Consider the following 13,631-nt stretch of genomic DNA (forward strand, 5'->3'; position numbering starts at 1 on the left):
ATAATAGTGGTCTATCAGCATTATTCCTACTACTCACAACCATACACGACAGATGTTCCCACTTCGCAGCTGGAGAAAGACTACCACTCAGGGTCAGGCAGCGGCAGGACGGCGTGGCCCGAGCCACACACAAGTGGAGACAAATCAGATCGTCTCTGGAAGTCCCTTTACGGGAAGAAGAATCCACATCAGGCTCTTTCCACGTCACAATGCTCGCGATGCGCAGGTGTCGGGGGAACGTGCTTGCGTGTGAAAGTGACTAGTCTTCAGGTCTCTGAACAGCACAGCAGCCTCTCTAAAAGCAAACCTCATTTCTACAGGTAACTTCTCAGGGCTGACAGCTGAAAACAAACTATTCCCACGTTTGTATTAACAAAATCACAAGAAAGTCATAAAAATATTTTATTTAAATGTTAGGGAAAATAATGATACGTACTTAAAAATCATTAAAAGCTCATACGTTAAACATGCTGAAAACCCAATGATTTACACATAATGGTAAAATCCAAAGAGGAATGCATAGAATATGTTCAGTTGGTCCTCTCACTGGCGAAGGCATTACACTGAGGTCCACAGTCACTGCTTGCGAATTAAAGGCACATGGACACGTCCGTCACCTCACAAGTGAAGAGTGAGCAATCCACCTACAACACTGTGAGCAATGCGCATCTATAATGAAACTTCATGTAACTTTCACACCAATACTTTCTCCATGATTCAAACAGACTCACACTGCAACTTAGTTGTTTCTATTTTGAAGAGAATACTCCTATTCTGAATCTGAAAAATCATCTGAGTTTAAGAATATGCAAGTAAAATATAATTTATTCTCATTTCAACCACAGATCAGTGAAGGTACAATTTTTCCTAGGACACCACTCACTTCAGGATGCTTTTCCCCCTTTGGAACGCTGCCAGCCAGCTGGATGTTTGATGGTTCCGTTTGCATGCCCTTGAACCTGAAAGAAAGCCAGCATTTATGTCCCATGAGACAATGGGTACTACGCTGTGGCTGTAGTGTGAGGAAGCAGTTCAGTCTACAAGGCTCTTCATGACCATTGATAGTCATGTCAGCAGGGAGTTAAAAGCTTCCTAACATGTGCAAAAACTCAAAACTGAAAAAGATTTAACACCATTTCAAGGGGGAAGCAGGGGACAGAGTCAGACAAGGTGACACGTGTCAACAGGATAAAGGGCGCACTCTAAGAGTCCTGGTGGCCCCCCACAGCAATGTGGAGGGGACTCTGCACATCAGCGTGGCCGTGGTCATGGATGTGCTGGCACAGTGTGTGTGGGATTCTGCACATCAGCGTGGCCGTGGTCATGGATGTGCTGGCACAGTGTGTGTGGGATTCTGCACATCAGCGTGGCCGTGGTCATGGATGTGCTGGCACAGTGTGTGTGGGATTCTGCACATCAGCGTGGCCGTGGTCATGGATGTGCTGGCACAGTGTGTGGGGGGACTGATTCTGCACATCAGCGTGGCCGTGGTCATGGAAGTGCTGGCACAGTGTGTGGGGGGACTGACTCTGCACATCAGCGTGGCCGTGGTCATGGAAGTGCTGGCAGTGTGTGGGGGGACTGACTCTGCACATCAGCGTGGCCGTGGTCATGGAAGTGCTGGCACAGTGTGTGGGGGGACTGACTCTGCGCATCAGCGTGGCCGTGGTCATGGATGTGCTGGCACAGTGTGTGGGGGGGACTGACTCTGCACATCAGCGTGGCCGTGGTCATGGAAGTGCTGGCACAGTGTGTGGGGGGACTGACGCTGCACATCAGCGTGGCCGTGGTCATGGATGTGCTGGCACAGTGTGTGGGGGGACTGACTCTGCACATCAGCGTGGCCGTGGTCATGGATGTGCTGGCACAGTGTGTGGGGGGACTGACTCTGCACATCAGCGTGGCCGTGGTCATGGAAGTGCTGGCAACATCAGGCTATATACCTTTCTTTCCTAGTTACACTGACTTCCCTCTAAAACTCCAGAGGGAGAATATGCTGCTATTCGCAGACATGTCCATTTTCATTAGCACCTCGATAACTTTTACCTCTCCGGGCCTCATTTTCATCCTGTAAACTGATGTATGAAGTCAACTTCCTCCCAGTTCTGATACAAGCGACGGGAAGGGAGCGACCACCTGTCCTTTTCACATCCCTAAGCACTGAGTGAGTCCTTTGAACACACACGTGTTTAATAAACGTGCTCTCTGACACTCAGCAAGCAGACCCCACCATGTGGAGCCACAGGTCCAAGGAGGGCAGGGGTCTGTGCGGAGGCAGAAATCCCATACATAAGACAAAGGGAAAAGTTGGTGTGCCATCCATCAGATTTTTATGAGGCAGCCAGAACAGTCAGAAAATGGCAGAATTTTTCCCCCCAATTGGGTAAAATTGTTCATTTCCCCCAAATTCCCATTCCTTAAGAACAATCTAACCCATAGTCACTTGTATGGAAGTTGACTTCAATGAAGACTGGTCCCAGGTGTGAACGTGTTTTTACTGGAAGGTGCCAGTACTGTCTCCCTGAGCCCTGTGGAGGATGGGGGGCCCTCTCGAGTCAGAACTGCATTATACACAAGGGCAGGCTCCCCGTTCCTCCATCTGAGCTCAGCGGGAAACAGCTCCGGTGTGAACACAATGCACCAAATCACAGGGAGTCACCTGAAACTGTCGTGAAAGCTGTTCTCCAAACGAGGGCAGGAAGAGCAGACCGTTCCCGAGCTCACCTGCAGGGATCACCCGAGGAGCGAGATGAACATCACAAGACCCATGAACTGGGTGAACAGCAGCAGCGGAGTGAAAAGCGACCACACGGGCCATAAGGCGACGTTGAAGCTGAAAGGAAAGACCACAGGCTGACAACCAGCTACCATCCACGCACGCTTATTCCGCTGTAGGGTCTGCAGCTGGAGAACTGTTATTACTCAATTTGGACAAGTTCATTCAGCCAACAACATGATGTGTATTTTTTTTCTCTCTCAAAGATGTGATCTAACAAATATTGGAACTATCATAATCTCTTCAAAAGGTACTTGGACTAGAGTCACAGGTCTCCTAATGCAGGCCGGCTTGGCTTAAGGGAACTTAAGTGATTAAAGTCGGGGTCTGCAATGGGACATGAACTAGAATGGCCGTAGTCTGCTCTCAACATCCCACACTATCAAACCATTACGGTAAAAAGATGGTTAAAAGCATTTTTCTGTTAGAAACAGAATGAAAAAAGCAACCATTTATAACTTGCTATTAAATTTTCCACTGAGAAAAACACTATTCTTATCACTAAGGTAAGAGTAAAACACTTTAAGTGCAACTGACTTTTGTGAACTGAATTCATAAGAGCAGAAGGTAAATGGGAAGAACTATAGTCAATTAAATGCTTCAGACAGTTATTGACTTTAAAATGTAACCTTTTAGTAAGTAGAACTTTAAAAGAGCTATAATTATACTGTCCCGAAAAATTAAATAACATTTCTGGGGGTGACAGTAGCCTTGTAAGAAAATGTAAAATAACACAGCTGTCTACCTACATTACTGAAGGGTTAATAAGAGCCACATCATAACGTAATATGTTAAATGCCCTTGACCTTCAACTACAGAAAATAAATCATTTTAAAAAAAAAAGATTTAAACTGAGTATGTACAAAAGCAGGTGGTTTTCCAAAATCATAATTGATTTAACATCAAGAAAGAAACAAACTAAAGGACTACATCCCCGAAACAGCATTTCACCGTGACACTGAGCCACGCAGAACGGCACTCTTGCTTATATCCACTGGCCTGTGGTAAAGCCCGTTTCTTTTATGTTGTTTCACTTAACGTCACAGACCCTAACGACGATGTTAAGTGAGGACTCACTGTACATAAAGAGTAATTTTTCTCCCTGACAGGCAGGATCCTGGGATTCATTTCCTTTGTATTTACTGTATTTAACAGATATTTCTTCAGTGAGCAAGTGTACTTTTGTAAACATTAATAAAATCACTTTTTTTTCACTGACTGCCTATTAACTTATGAAGAAAGACACCAACTGAGGTATTTTTATAAGAGCAAAAGCATATAGCCCTAGCTGGCTTGGCTCAGTGGATACAGCGTCAGCCTGCGGACTGAAAGGTCCCAGGTTCAATTCTGGCCAAGGGCACAAGCCTGGGTTATGGGCTCGATCCCCAGTAGGGGGGTGTGCAGGAGGCAGCTGATCAATGATTCTCTCTCATCACTGATGTTTTTACCTCTATCTCTCTCTCCCTCTCCCATCCTCTCTGAAATCAATAAAAATATATTTTTAAAAAATAAAAAGAAATTTTAAAAAAAAGAACAATCTCGTTGTAAAATAGTGTGGCATTATTTACTGAAATTGGAGGCATGCACACCCTATGAGCCAACAATTTCACTTGTAGAGATAACGCCTCCACATTAAATCAGGTTTCTTGGAATGCTGAAAATCAATGTGGAAGATGGCTGGTTCACACTGGGTTGTGGGTTCGATCCCCAGTCCCAGTCGGGGGGTGTGTGGGAGGCAACCGATCAATGTGTCTCTCTCACATATACATCCAACAGAAATGTGCACATATTCTCAAGAGACATACACTAGAATGTTCTTGATAGTCTCATTAATAACACCACCAAACTGGAAACAATCCAAATGTTATCAATAGTAGAAAAAGAAACTGGGATTCAGCTACAGCCTGGACTGCCCGACAGCAATGAACAACTGCTACTCACAACAATGCGGATGAATCATATGTGTAAACAGCAAACATCAAAGAATAGATGCTACGAGTCCATTTCTATAAAGTTAAAAAAAAAAAAAAAAAAGACAGAACAGAGTACTTATGAGGTGCATGAGAGCAATCAGCATACAGGTCAGGACAGTGTTTACTCGGGGCAGTGACTATGGGGAGGTGGGAAGGGATTTCGAGGTATTGGCTCGATTCTCCCCCGACCTGGAGCGGTTCACGCCAATGCTCATTTCATGATGACTCATTCAGCTGTACAGTTTCGTTTTTTCCACTTTCTGTATGTATTATACTTCATAGAAAAATGACTTAAAAAGCAAATTGCAGAATACAGATAGTACATCACCATCTGTGTTTTAAATAGTTAAATACATACGTAAAGGACGATATTACTGAAAAGGAAACTGGAGACTAGAAATGACAGGGAGACTGTTTTCCCCATTATTCGTTTTTTCCCTTTGACATTCGTACCATGCACATTGGTACCTGACCAACATTTCATTTCTATCAGTATTTCGAAGTTAACTTACCAAATCCCTGCCACGATAAAAGCAGCAGTTGTGATGGGTATCAGGGCTGGATACTTGACATCATAATCTTCAATCCCACGATACCACTCCAGATAGAGAATGCAGTAAAATGCAACGGACACGCTGACAAGCAACAAGGCGCCGCCAAAGAGAAACCAACTGTAAGACAAAAATGTCATCAGGATTGACAGCTCTTAGCACATCAGCAGAAATCTCACAAGTTTTCACTGGTTGCCTAAGAATCTGTTTCTACAAGAATATCAACTGGAAGAGGAACACAGAGAGACCCACAATCACTGGATTCCAGATTTCAGAAAGTCCAATCTACGGGGAGATGAGTGAGAAAGGACGAGCCCGAGACCCACGAGAGGATGAAAAAGTAAGCCTCTCAATACAGGCATGCATGTGTGCGCTCATAAACCACCCCCCCGGAACGGAACCCTGGTTATGGCTATGCATTTTCCTCAAGAACACAGGAAAGAGAGCAGCTTTCCTTTTGTTTCTGAAGTTGTGTGTCAGGTTTCTTGAAATGCTGAAAATCAATGTGCAAGATGGTTAATTCACACTGGGTTGTGGGTTCGATCCCTGGTCCTGGTTGGGGGTGTGTGTGGGAGGCAACCGATCAATGTATCTCTCTCACATCAATGTTTCTCTCTTTCTCTCTCCCACTCCCTCCATTCCCTCTAAAAAAAATCAATGGAAAAAATGTCCTCGGGTGAGAATTAACAACAAAAATTTCAACTAACAAAATAAAACACAAAAAATAAGACAAGGGTGTTTAACTTATGAACCAGGAAAGTTTTCTCTTTTTTTTATTACTCTTTCTTTTTCTTTATTGATTAAGGTATTACATATGTGTCCTTATTTCCCCATTGCCCTCCCCCCGCTCATGCCCTCACCCCGCTGGTGTCTGTGTCCATTGGTTAGGCCTATATGCATGCATACACGTCCTTTGGTTGATCTCTCCCCCTTACCCCCACCCTCCCCTACCTTCCCTCTGAGGTTTGACGGTCTGATCGATGCTTCTCTGTCTCTGGGTCTGTTTTTGTTCATCAGTTTATGTTGTTCATTATAGTCCACAAATGAGTGCGATCATGTGATATTCAGGGAAGTTTTCTTACCTACTAGTGTGAAAGTTTTCTCTAATAGTTTTAAAGAAATCCACATAATAGGTCACAACAATGGATGCCAATATCCAGAATCCAGAATGGACATTAAGTCTTGGAAGAGGTTTTTGCTTTTTCTCAACAGCTGCAGAGGCTCCTGCAAGTAAGGGAGATTTCAACTTATTAAATTACCATAAAGTACACGGGAAAAATCAACCTCTCTTAAGACAAACAAAAAAATTTCCTAGAACTTTTTGCGAACCAGAAATCTCTCCCACCATAGCACGATTTCTTCTGTAAAAACCACCAAAATAGGCTTACATTGCAGAAATAATTACTAGGAGCCCACTATAAAACATGTGCAAGAGAGTCAACTTTTCTCCTTTAAATGGATTCTGAAATCAAATCTACATATTCCATCTAGCAGTGTAGGAATTTTAATATTATGCCTCATATTTCATCTAAGAAAGTCATTAGTCCTATTAAGGAAAATGCCGCAGGCACATGTTAGAGCACAAAACAGGTGCCATTTTCCAAAAATACTACTTATCACTATTTAATGATTTTAAGCGAACACAACCTTTTAAGGCGGCTCAAAAGTGGAACTGAGCCCTAACCGGTTTGGCTCAGTGGATAGAGCATCAGCCTGCGGACTGAGGGGTCCCGGGTTCGGTTCTGGCCAAGGGCATGTGCCTTGGTTGCGGGCACATCCCCAGTGGGAGGTGTCCAGGAGGCAGCTGATCGATGTTTCTCTCTCATTGATGTTTCTGACTCTCTATCCCTCTCTCTTCCTCTCTGTGAAAAATCAATAAAATATATTTAAAAAAAAAAAAAAGTGGAACTGACCGTAACCGGTTTGGCTCAGTGGATAGAGCTTCGGCCTGCGGACTCAAGGGTCCCAGGTTGGATTCCAGTCAAGGGCATGTGCCTTGGTTGCGGGCACATCCCCAGTAGGAGGTATGCTGATGGATGTTTCTAACTCTCTATCCCTCTCCCTTCCTCTCTGTAAAAATCAATAAAATATATATTTTTTTAAAAAAAAGTGGAACGGGCGCAGTACTGTCTAGTCAGGTGGGGACGAGTCCACATGTCTTCCACCCGGGGCTCCATCTGACAGAACAGGCGGCTGGGGTTGGATCCGACGAGTTATTTCCAACAAGTTCCCCCCCAGGATGGACGCGCCCCGTCTCCGTGCACGGGAGAACCACCGGGGTGCACACCCGAGGTCCTCACCCCTTAGGATTCCTGAGCAGCTTGTTCCCAATACAAAGACCCTCAGAACTCAGACGCCAGCACGCACGCCTGGGCACGATGTCTTCTGTGTTTCTCTTTAAAACCTAACACATGCAAGCGGTTTGCGTGACGCGGGCCTAAAGCCCGAACGTGAGAGCCATGTCTCCCGGGTCCCCTGCCCAGAAGCAGCTCCTGCGGCCTCTCTCCTCCCGCGTCGCCAGGAAACGCGCCCGCACGGCCTCCCGCTCGCTGGTGCCGGAGGGGGAGCGCGTACCCCACCCGCTGCCCTGCGCCTCCCCGCGAGCACCACCCGCGCGGCCCGCAGTCGGCCTGGGGTCTGACCGGCTCCCCGCGGCGGACCACCGGGTGCTGTGGCCAGCGACGCCGAGATGAGACAAACCCCCGCACCCACCCCTCGCGGGCCTGCGGGGTACGCCTGGCTGATCCCTAAAAACAGAGCCGGGGGGCGTTTTGAATGGGGGCCACCGAGCCCGGGCCAGACCAGCCTTCGGGGACTCCTGGAGCGCAGCTTGGGGTGCAGACGCGCAGGGCTGCGGGGTGTTAAGGGTCCTTAGGACACTAACCACCCGACGTGCAAACGACAGGTGAACCCTGAGACCAGAAGCCGGGCCCTCCCGACGGGGCGGGCTGCGGGAGGCCGCAGGGCCGGCGGTGTCCGGGCGCCTGGCCCGGGGCCTCGGAGCGCCCGCGGGAGCGCCTACCCGGCCCGGCGCAGCCTCTGCGGTCCAGCGAGGGCTCGGCGTCGGGCGAGAAGAGGTACCGCCGCCGGAGCTGCTCCCGGGCCCGCGCGGCGTCCATCTTGGCGCCTCCAGGAAGCGCGGCGGAAGTGACGTCGCCCCGTGGGAACTTCCGGAATCGACTTCCGGGCGGAGGGGTGGGTTGTCTTTGAGGTTTAATAGGGGAGGAACTAGGGCGGGGCTGGTTTCGGGATCTTCGCGCTCAAATCCGCCAAATGATTTAATTTCAAAATGCGGGTCCTCTCAAGACCGGAAGTACCCATTTTCCCCGAGGGATGGAGCTGGTGGTGCCGAGTCAGCCGGGCGGGGATGCGCGGCCCCCGGCGCCGCTCCCTCCTCTGTGCCTCTGCCTGCGGGGCCGACCCTGGCTCCCAGGTGCCCCGTGCGTGCGGGAGAGGTGCCCCGTGCGTGCGGGGAGAAGTGCCCTGTGCGTGCGGGAGAGGTGCCCCGTGCGTGCGGGGAGAAGTGCCCTGTGCGTGCGGGAGAGGTGCCCCGTGCGTGCGGGGAGAAGTGCCCTGTGCGTGCGGGAGAGGTGCCCCGTGCGTGCGGGGAGAAGTGCCCTGTGCGTGCGGGAGAGGTGCCCCGTGCGTGCGGGGAGAAGTGCCCTGTGCGTGCGGGGAGAGGTGCCCGGTGCGGAAAAGTGCCGCGTGCGTGCGGGGAGAGGTGCCCGGTGCGGAGAAGTGCCGCGTGCGTGCGGGAGAGGTGCCCCGTGCGTGCGGGAGAGGTGCCCGGTGCGGAGAAGTGCCGCGTGCAGGCCGCGGATCAGAGCCCCAGCTCCGTTCTCTCTCTCCTCCGCGTGGCGCCCAGCGAGACGGCAGCCTGGGAGGAGGAGAGGGCCGCAGGGCCAGGCCTGGCCTCGACCATGTGGGTGCACTTGGGCAAGAGAGCAACCTCTCTGGACCTCTTTCCTCTCCTGCACCAGGGCGATTACACCCGCCGGTGGCTGACACCGAGGCACCTGTATGTTGTTCTTATCAACCCCCTTTGTCCAACTTCTGAGAAATGTGACCAGCTGGGAAGGCGGGAACTAAATTTATCCTTTCCCGGAAACGGCCGTCTCCCATCAGTCATGCTCATAAGCCGGAAAAGACTGTGTCGTGACTTCACACGTTTTTCTATACTAAGAACCCTGTTTATTACTCTGCTACCCCCTTCCGACCCTGCCATGTGTAGAACGCGCTTAACCATTCGGACCCTCACTGAGCACCTGCTAGCATTTGCTAGGAACTGGCAGGCACCATGCCAGGCGAGGGGGGTCGGGGAGAGAGGGAAGATGAGTAAGACATGATGTGCTTGAGGAGCTCCCGGGCCAGAGATGACCACAGCTGCCCTGCGGTGCCCTGCGGTGCCTGCAGTGTTTGTAAATGCATGGAAGCGTTTCATGAAGGCAGCAGACAGTTTCTGAGCAGCTGCAGCTGCTAAAATCCTAACTTACCTAGGGCAGAGGTAAGTTACAGTCAAGAGGAGACAACCTCACTACAGGGCCATCATAGAAACACTATGTAGGGCTATGGGAGGACAGAATAAAGGGTAGTGTGTTCCGCTGGGAGGTGTGGGGAGCAGGGAAATTAAACAAAGAATTTATATGCATATTTGCATAACCCATGGACATAAACAAGAGTGCTGTTGGTCTGTGGTCACAGGCGGGGGAGCGGGGGTGAGGAGGAGGGGAGAGGGACATCTGTAATACTTTTAACAACGAAGATAATTTTTGAAAAAAAAAGATACAAGAAAAACAACACAAAATAAACTAAAAAATCCCACAACTAAGGCTACAGATATCTGGGCTTATTATCTTTAATTCAAAACTATAATTATATTTCATTTCTACACTAATTGTATTTAAAATTCTGTTATTTAAGATCATTAAATAGAGGGTGCTAAAATAAACTAAAATAAGGTTAAAATTTAAAAAGTGGCTTGAGATGTGTCAGATACAGGGTTGGGTAGCCTGGAAAGTCACCCAGGAAGTAAAATTTAAGTCCGTTGGCACTCTTCCATGCCTTCTATATGCCGTGGGTATTTGCAAAAGAAATGTAATAAGAATGTCAAGTTCCTACTGGTTTAATTCTATCATTTCTTCAGCCTTTCTAGCAAACCCATTGGAGCAAAGGATTGAACAGCTGGGTGGATCATATGGCCTTTCTACACAATAACTCCTCATCCTTGTTTTGTTTTTCCTTCTCAGATTCCTAAAGAACCAGGGCTCGTCTCTTCAAAGCCAACGGGGTCTTTGCCCCGCTTTGTGCAGGGCTAGTGCCTTGTTAACAGGAAGCGAATTCCCCTTGTCAAACAGTCTTCTGTGGCTTGTCGCCCTGCAGAAAGGTCAGTGCTGGGCCTCCCTGGTAACTGAATATTCCCCGAGCGTGGCACCAGCCCCCGGGGCTCCCTATGTAGTGTGTTCAGGTCAGATCTAGTTTCCCCTTTGGTGGTTTCAGGGCCTTTGTGTTTGGACCTGAAATCCTTCCAGCTTTGTCCCCCGATATTTTGAATGGCACTACTTGCACACCACGTTGGTGCTCCTTAAAAGCCGGCTGGAAGAAATCCAGTATCTACTGAGCACATCTTCATTGTTGGGGCCCCTGGAATGAGTTCTTAAATGTGTGCGCTGTGCACCTTAGTGACAGGTGGATGATATCAGCGTGCTACCAGCCAAGCCATTCTCATTTTCCATGTGCATTACTTGCGGGGGGAGATGAATTTGACTCTGACCTTTGCTGGCCTCCCCTTAGCAACGTGTATAGCGGTTGCTTAGCGTAGTGCCTGGCTTGTAGTATGCCTTCGAGCGGTGGTAGCTACTGGGCTTGCCAGGCCTGGCTGTCAGGCTCCTGCTCACCTCTTAGTCATTCCTTCTCCTCAGGCTCCAGCGACTCTTTGTTGCAAGTTCCCTTTTGCCTATTCTCTCGCTAGTGGATGGGGCAACAACCATGTCTTAGTATCTCCCCAGGGCCTTGCATGTAGTAGGAGCCCCCCATTACCTGGTTTTCACTTTGGCCCTTGATCACAATTGACTGGCTTTCACTGTGGCCATACTTCTGTCTGCTCAGCATGCTTCTTCTGAGAAACCACTTCCCTCCTTCCTGCGGGGGTCCTGCAGAGTTCTCAGGAGGCTGGGAGAGGGCACAGGACCTGAGCCAGATCTGTCAGCCCCAGGACTTAGGTGGGGGTTGGGATGACCTTCTCTGTTGCTATGGTGAGCTATGAGGCTAGTGTGGGCTTGGGGCTGTCACCATGGAGACACATGGAGCCCACCTAGGAAGGAAGCTTTGAGATGCAAGCCAAGCCAAGAGGTCTTGGTAGCGTCGTCTCAACTCCCGAGTCCAGCCACCTAGTTAAGGCCGAGGTCCCCTAGGTAAGGACTTGCGCTCTGGAGCCACTGCCTGGCTGGCTGTCATTGCTGGTCTGTACCGCTGGCCCTTTCAACCTTGGGAAAGCCACCTGCTCTCCTTTTTGCCTTAGTTTCCTCACTTGCAAAATGGGGCTAAGAACAGTACCTCTCTCCTAGGGTTGGAAGGTTAACAGTATTAAGACATGCAAAGTACTTAGAACAGTGCCTGGCCCGCAGGACGCTCTCAGTCTTAACTGTTGTTAGTATCCATTGTTAAGACTACACAGCTATCTCAGAAAAAAAAAAAAAAAAAAAAAGTTTGGTTTTTTTTTGAAAGGAATTTTTTTTTTTATTTATTGCTTAAAGTATTACAAAGGGTATTACATATGTGTCCATTTTTCCCCCCCGCCCTAGACAGTCCCCTAGCCTCCCCTATCCCCCGGTGTCTTATGTCCATTGGTTATGCTTATATGCATGCATACAAGTCCTTTGGTTGATCTCTTACCCCCATACCTCCTGCACCCACCCTCCCCGGCCTTCCCGCTGCAGTTTGACAATCTGTTTGAGGCAGCTCTGCCTCTGTATCTATTATTGTTCAAAAGTTTATAATGGTCTCTATTGTCCATGAATGAGTGAGATCATGTGGTATTTTTCCTTCATTGACTGGCTTATTTCACTTAGCATAATGCTCTCCAGTTCCATCCATGCCGTTGCAAATGGTAAGAGTTCCTTCCTTTTTAGAGCAGCATAGTATTCTTTTTTTCTCTCTCAAATTAACGCTAATTAGAGTTGTTTCCTGCACTTGCAACCCTGAGGCCAGACCAGTGCGGCAGCCCTCCTCTCTCATTGCGCTCAGTAGCTGCCCCAGCAGCGCCCCCTGGACTTCGAGCACCTCCAGAAATGAGTTCATACGTGCAACGCCCTTAGAAAAGCACCCAGCATAGGGAACAAGTGCGTAAATGGTAATATAGCTCACCGGGGACGCTGGCCTTCATTCTAAAACTCCCTTTAGTTTTATAAATAACACAGTGAGACATGTGTCCCTTTTTACAGCCCCACCTCACTGACAAAAGCTGTAGAACTGGAATTCTAGGTACAAAGATCTGAACATTGGAAAGGCTTTTGACTGCTCTCTTCACACCAGCTCCGGAAAGGGTACCCTGTTGTACTTCCCATTCGCGCCAGCAGGGGGCAGGAGACACCAGAACATGTGCAACTGCCGGCTTTGCCATTCTGTAAATTTTCCCCAATTCGTCATTGGGGTTGAGGAAGAATCTGCTGTTTTAACTTTCTTGTCTTTACGAATGTGTTTTTCACAGAATCAATCGCAGCACTTCTTCCCCTTCCTGCGAGCGGGAGCGGGGCCTCTGAACCCCGACCAGCACCAGAAAGTCATCCCCACCTGACTGGAGTTGACGTCAGAGAAAATCTATTCGCTGTCCCGAGCTCGAGGGCTCAGGGCACGCCAGGCAACAGGACAGAAGTGCAAGCAGGATTGCTTTTATGCCACAAAAAATCTGTGTGTCCTTCCATTGCTCATCTCAATGTTCTAAAAATCACAAAAGTAAATATGCAAACATGCACATTTTGAACAGAGCCCATAGGGAAAGCCCCTACCAACCTCCGGCACATCGAGGCATCGCAAGGTGGTATCGGCGGGCGAATCCCTGCACACAGAGGTCACCTGGACTCTCAGCTTCCCTTGGACATCACCCCTGATACCACCCACACAACCCTTGAGGAAACCATGGGCCCTCAAGTTAAACACGACAAAGCAGGAGAGAGAAAACATCTGCTCTTAAGATCAGCAATGGAGAGCAGAGTGCCCGGCTGTGAGGGGAGGAGCGGCCACACCACCAATCATGGCATCAGGGCTCTGAAGAGGCCAGAAGGCCTGATATTAGGGACCTCCATGAGCTGGCACAGAGAGCCCTCCAGACACAGT

At 48.9% G+C, this 13,631-nt stretch overlaps 1 protein-coding gene across 5 annotated transcripts; it reads right to left on the bottom strand.

Moving 5' to 3' along the window:
• Positions 1–385: 385 nt before the first annotated feature.
• On the bottom strand, positions 386–8,477 carry TMEM128 (transmembrane protein 128). Of its 5 annotated transcripts, XR_009450039.1 has the most exons (6): positions 8,323–8,477; positions 6,383–6,524; positions 5,262–5,420; positions 2,725–2,833; positions 884–959; positions 386–652 (listed from the first exon to the last, which is right to left on the bottom strand). XR_009450039.1 is itself a non-coding variant. In XM_059675763.1 (5 exons), exons 1-4 carry the CDS (start codon positions 8,417–8,419, stop codon positions 2,734–2,736), a joined length of 498 nt encoding a protein of 165 aa, XP_059531746.1. In that variant the 5' UTR covers positions 8,420–8,477; the 3' UTR covers positions 386–652; positions 2,725–2,733. The 5 variants fall into 5 exon arrangements, 4 of the variants coding, with proteins under 4 accessions (XP_059531746.1, XP_059531745.1, XP_059531747.1 ...); XM_059675763.1 differs by lacking the exon at positions 884–959; XM_059675762.1 differs by having other exon boundaries at positions 386–959.
• Positions 8,478–13,631: the final 5,154 nt, after the last annotated feature.

This window comes from Myotis daubentonii, chromosome 1, assembly GCF_963259705.1.
Source record: "Myotis daubentonii chromosome 1, mMyoDau2.1, whole genome shotgun sequence".
NCBI classification, from domain to species: domain Eukaryota; kingdom Metazoa; phylum Chordata; class Mammalia; order Chiroptera; family Vespertilionidae; genus Myotis; species Myotis daubentonii.

Coding starts and splice junctions, on each gene's coding strand:
- TMEM128 (XM_059675763.1), bottom strand. CDS start 8,419: ATGGACGCCGCGCGGGCCCGGGAGCAGCTCCGGCGGCGGTACCTCTTC. Junction 6,525..8,322: donor CAGAGGCTGCGCCGGGCCGG/GTAGGCGCTCCC, acceptor CCTTACTTGCAG/GAGCCTCTGCAGCTGTTGAG. Junction 5,421..6,382: donor GAAAACTTTCACACTAGTAG/GTAAGAAAACTT, acceptor TTTGTCTTACAG/TTGGTTTCTCTTTGGCGGCG.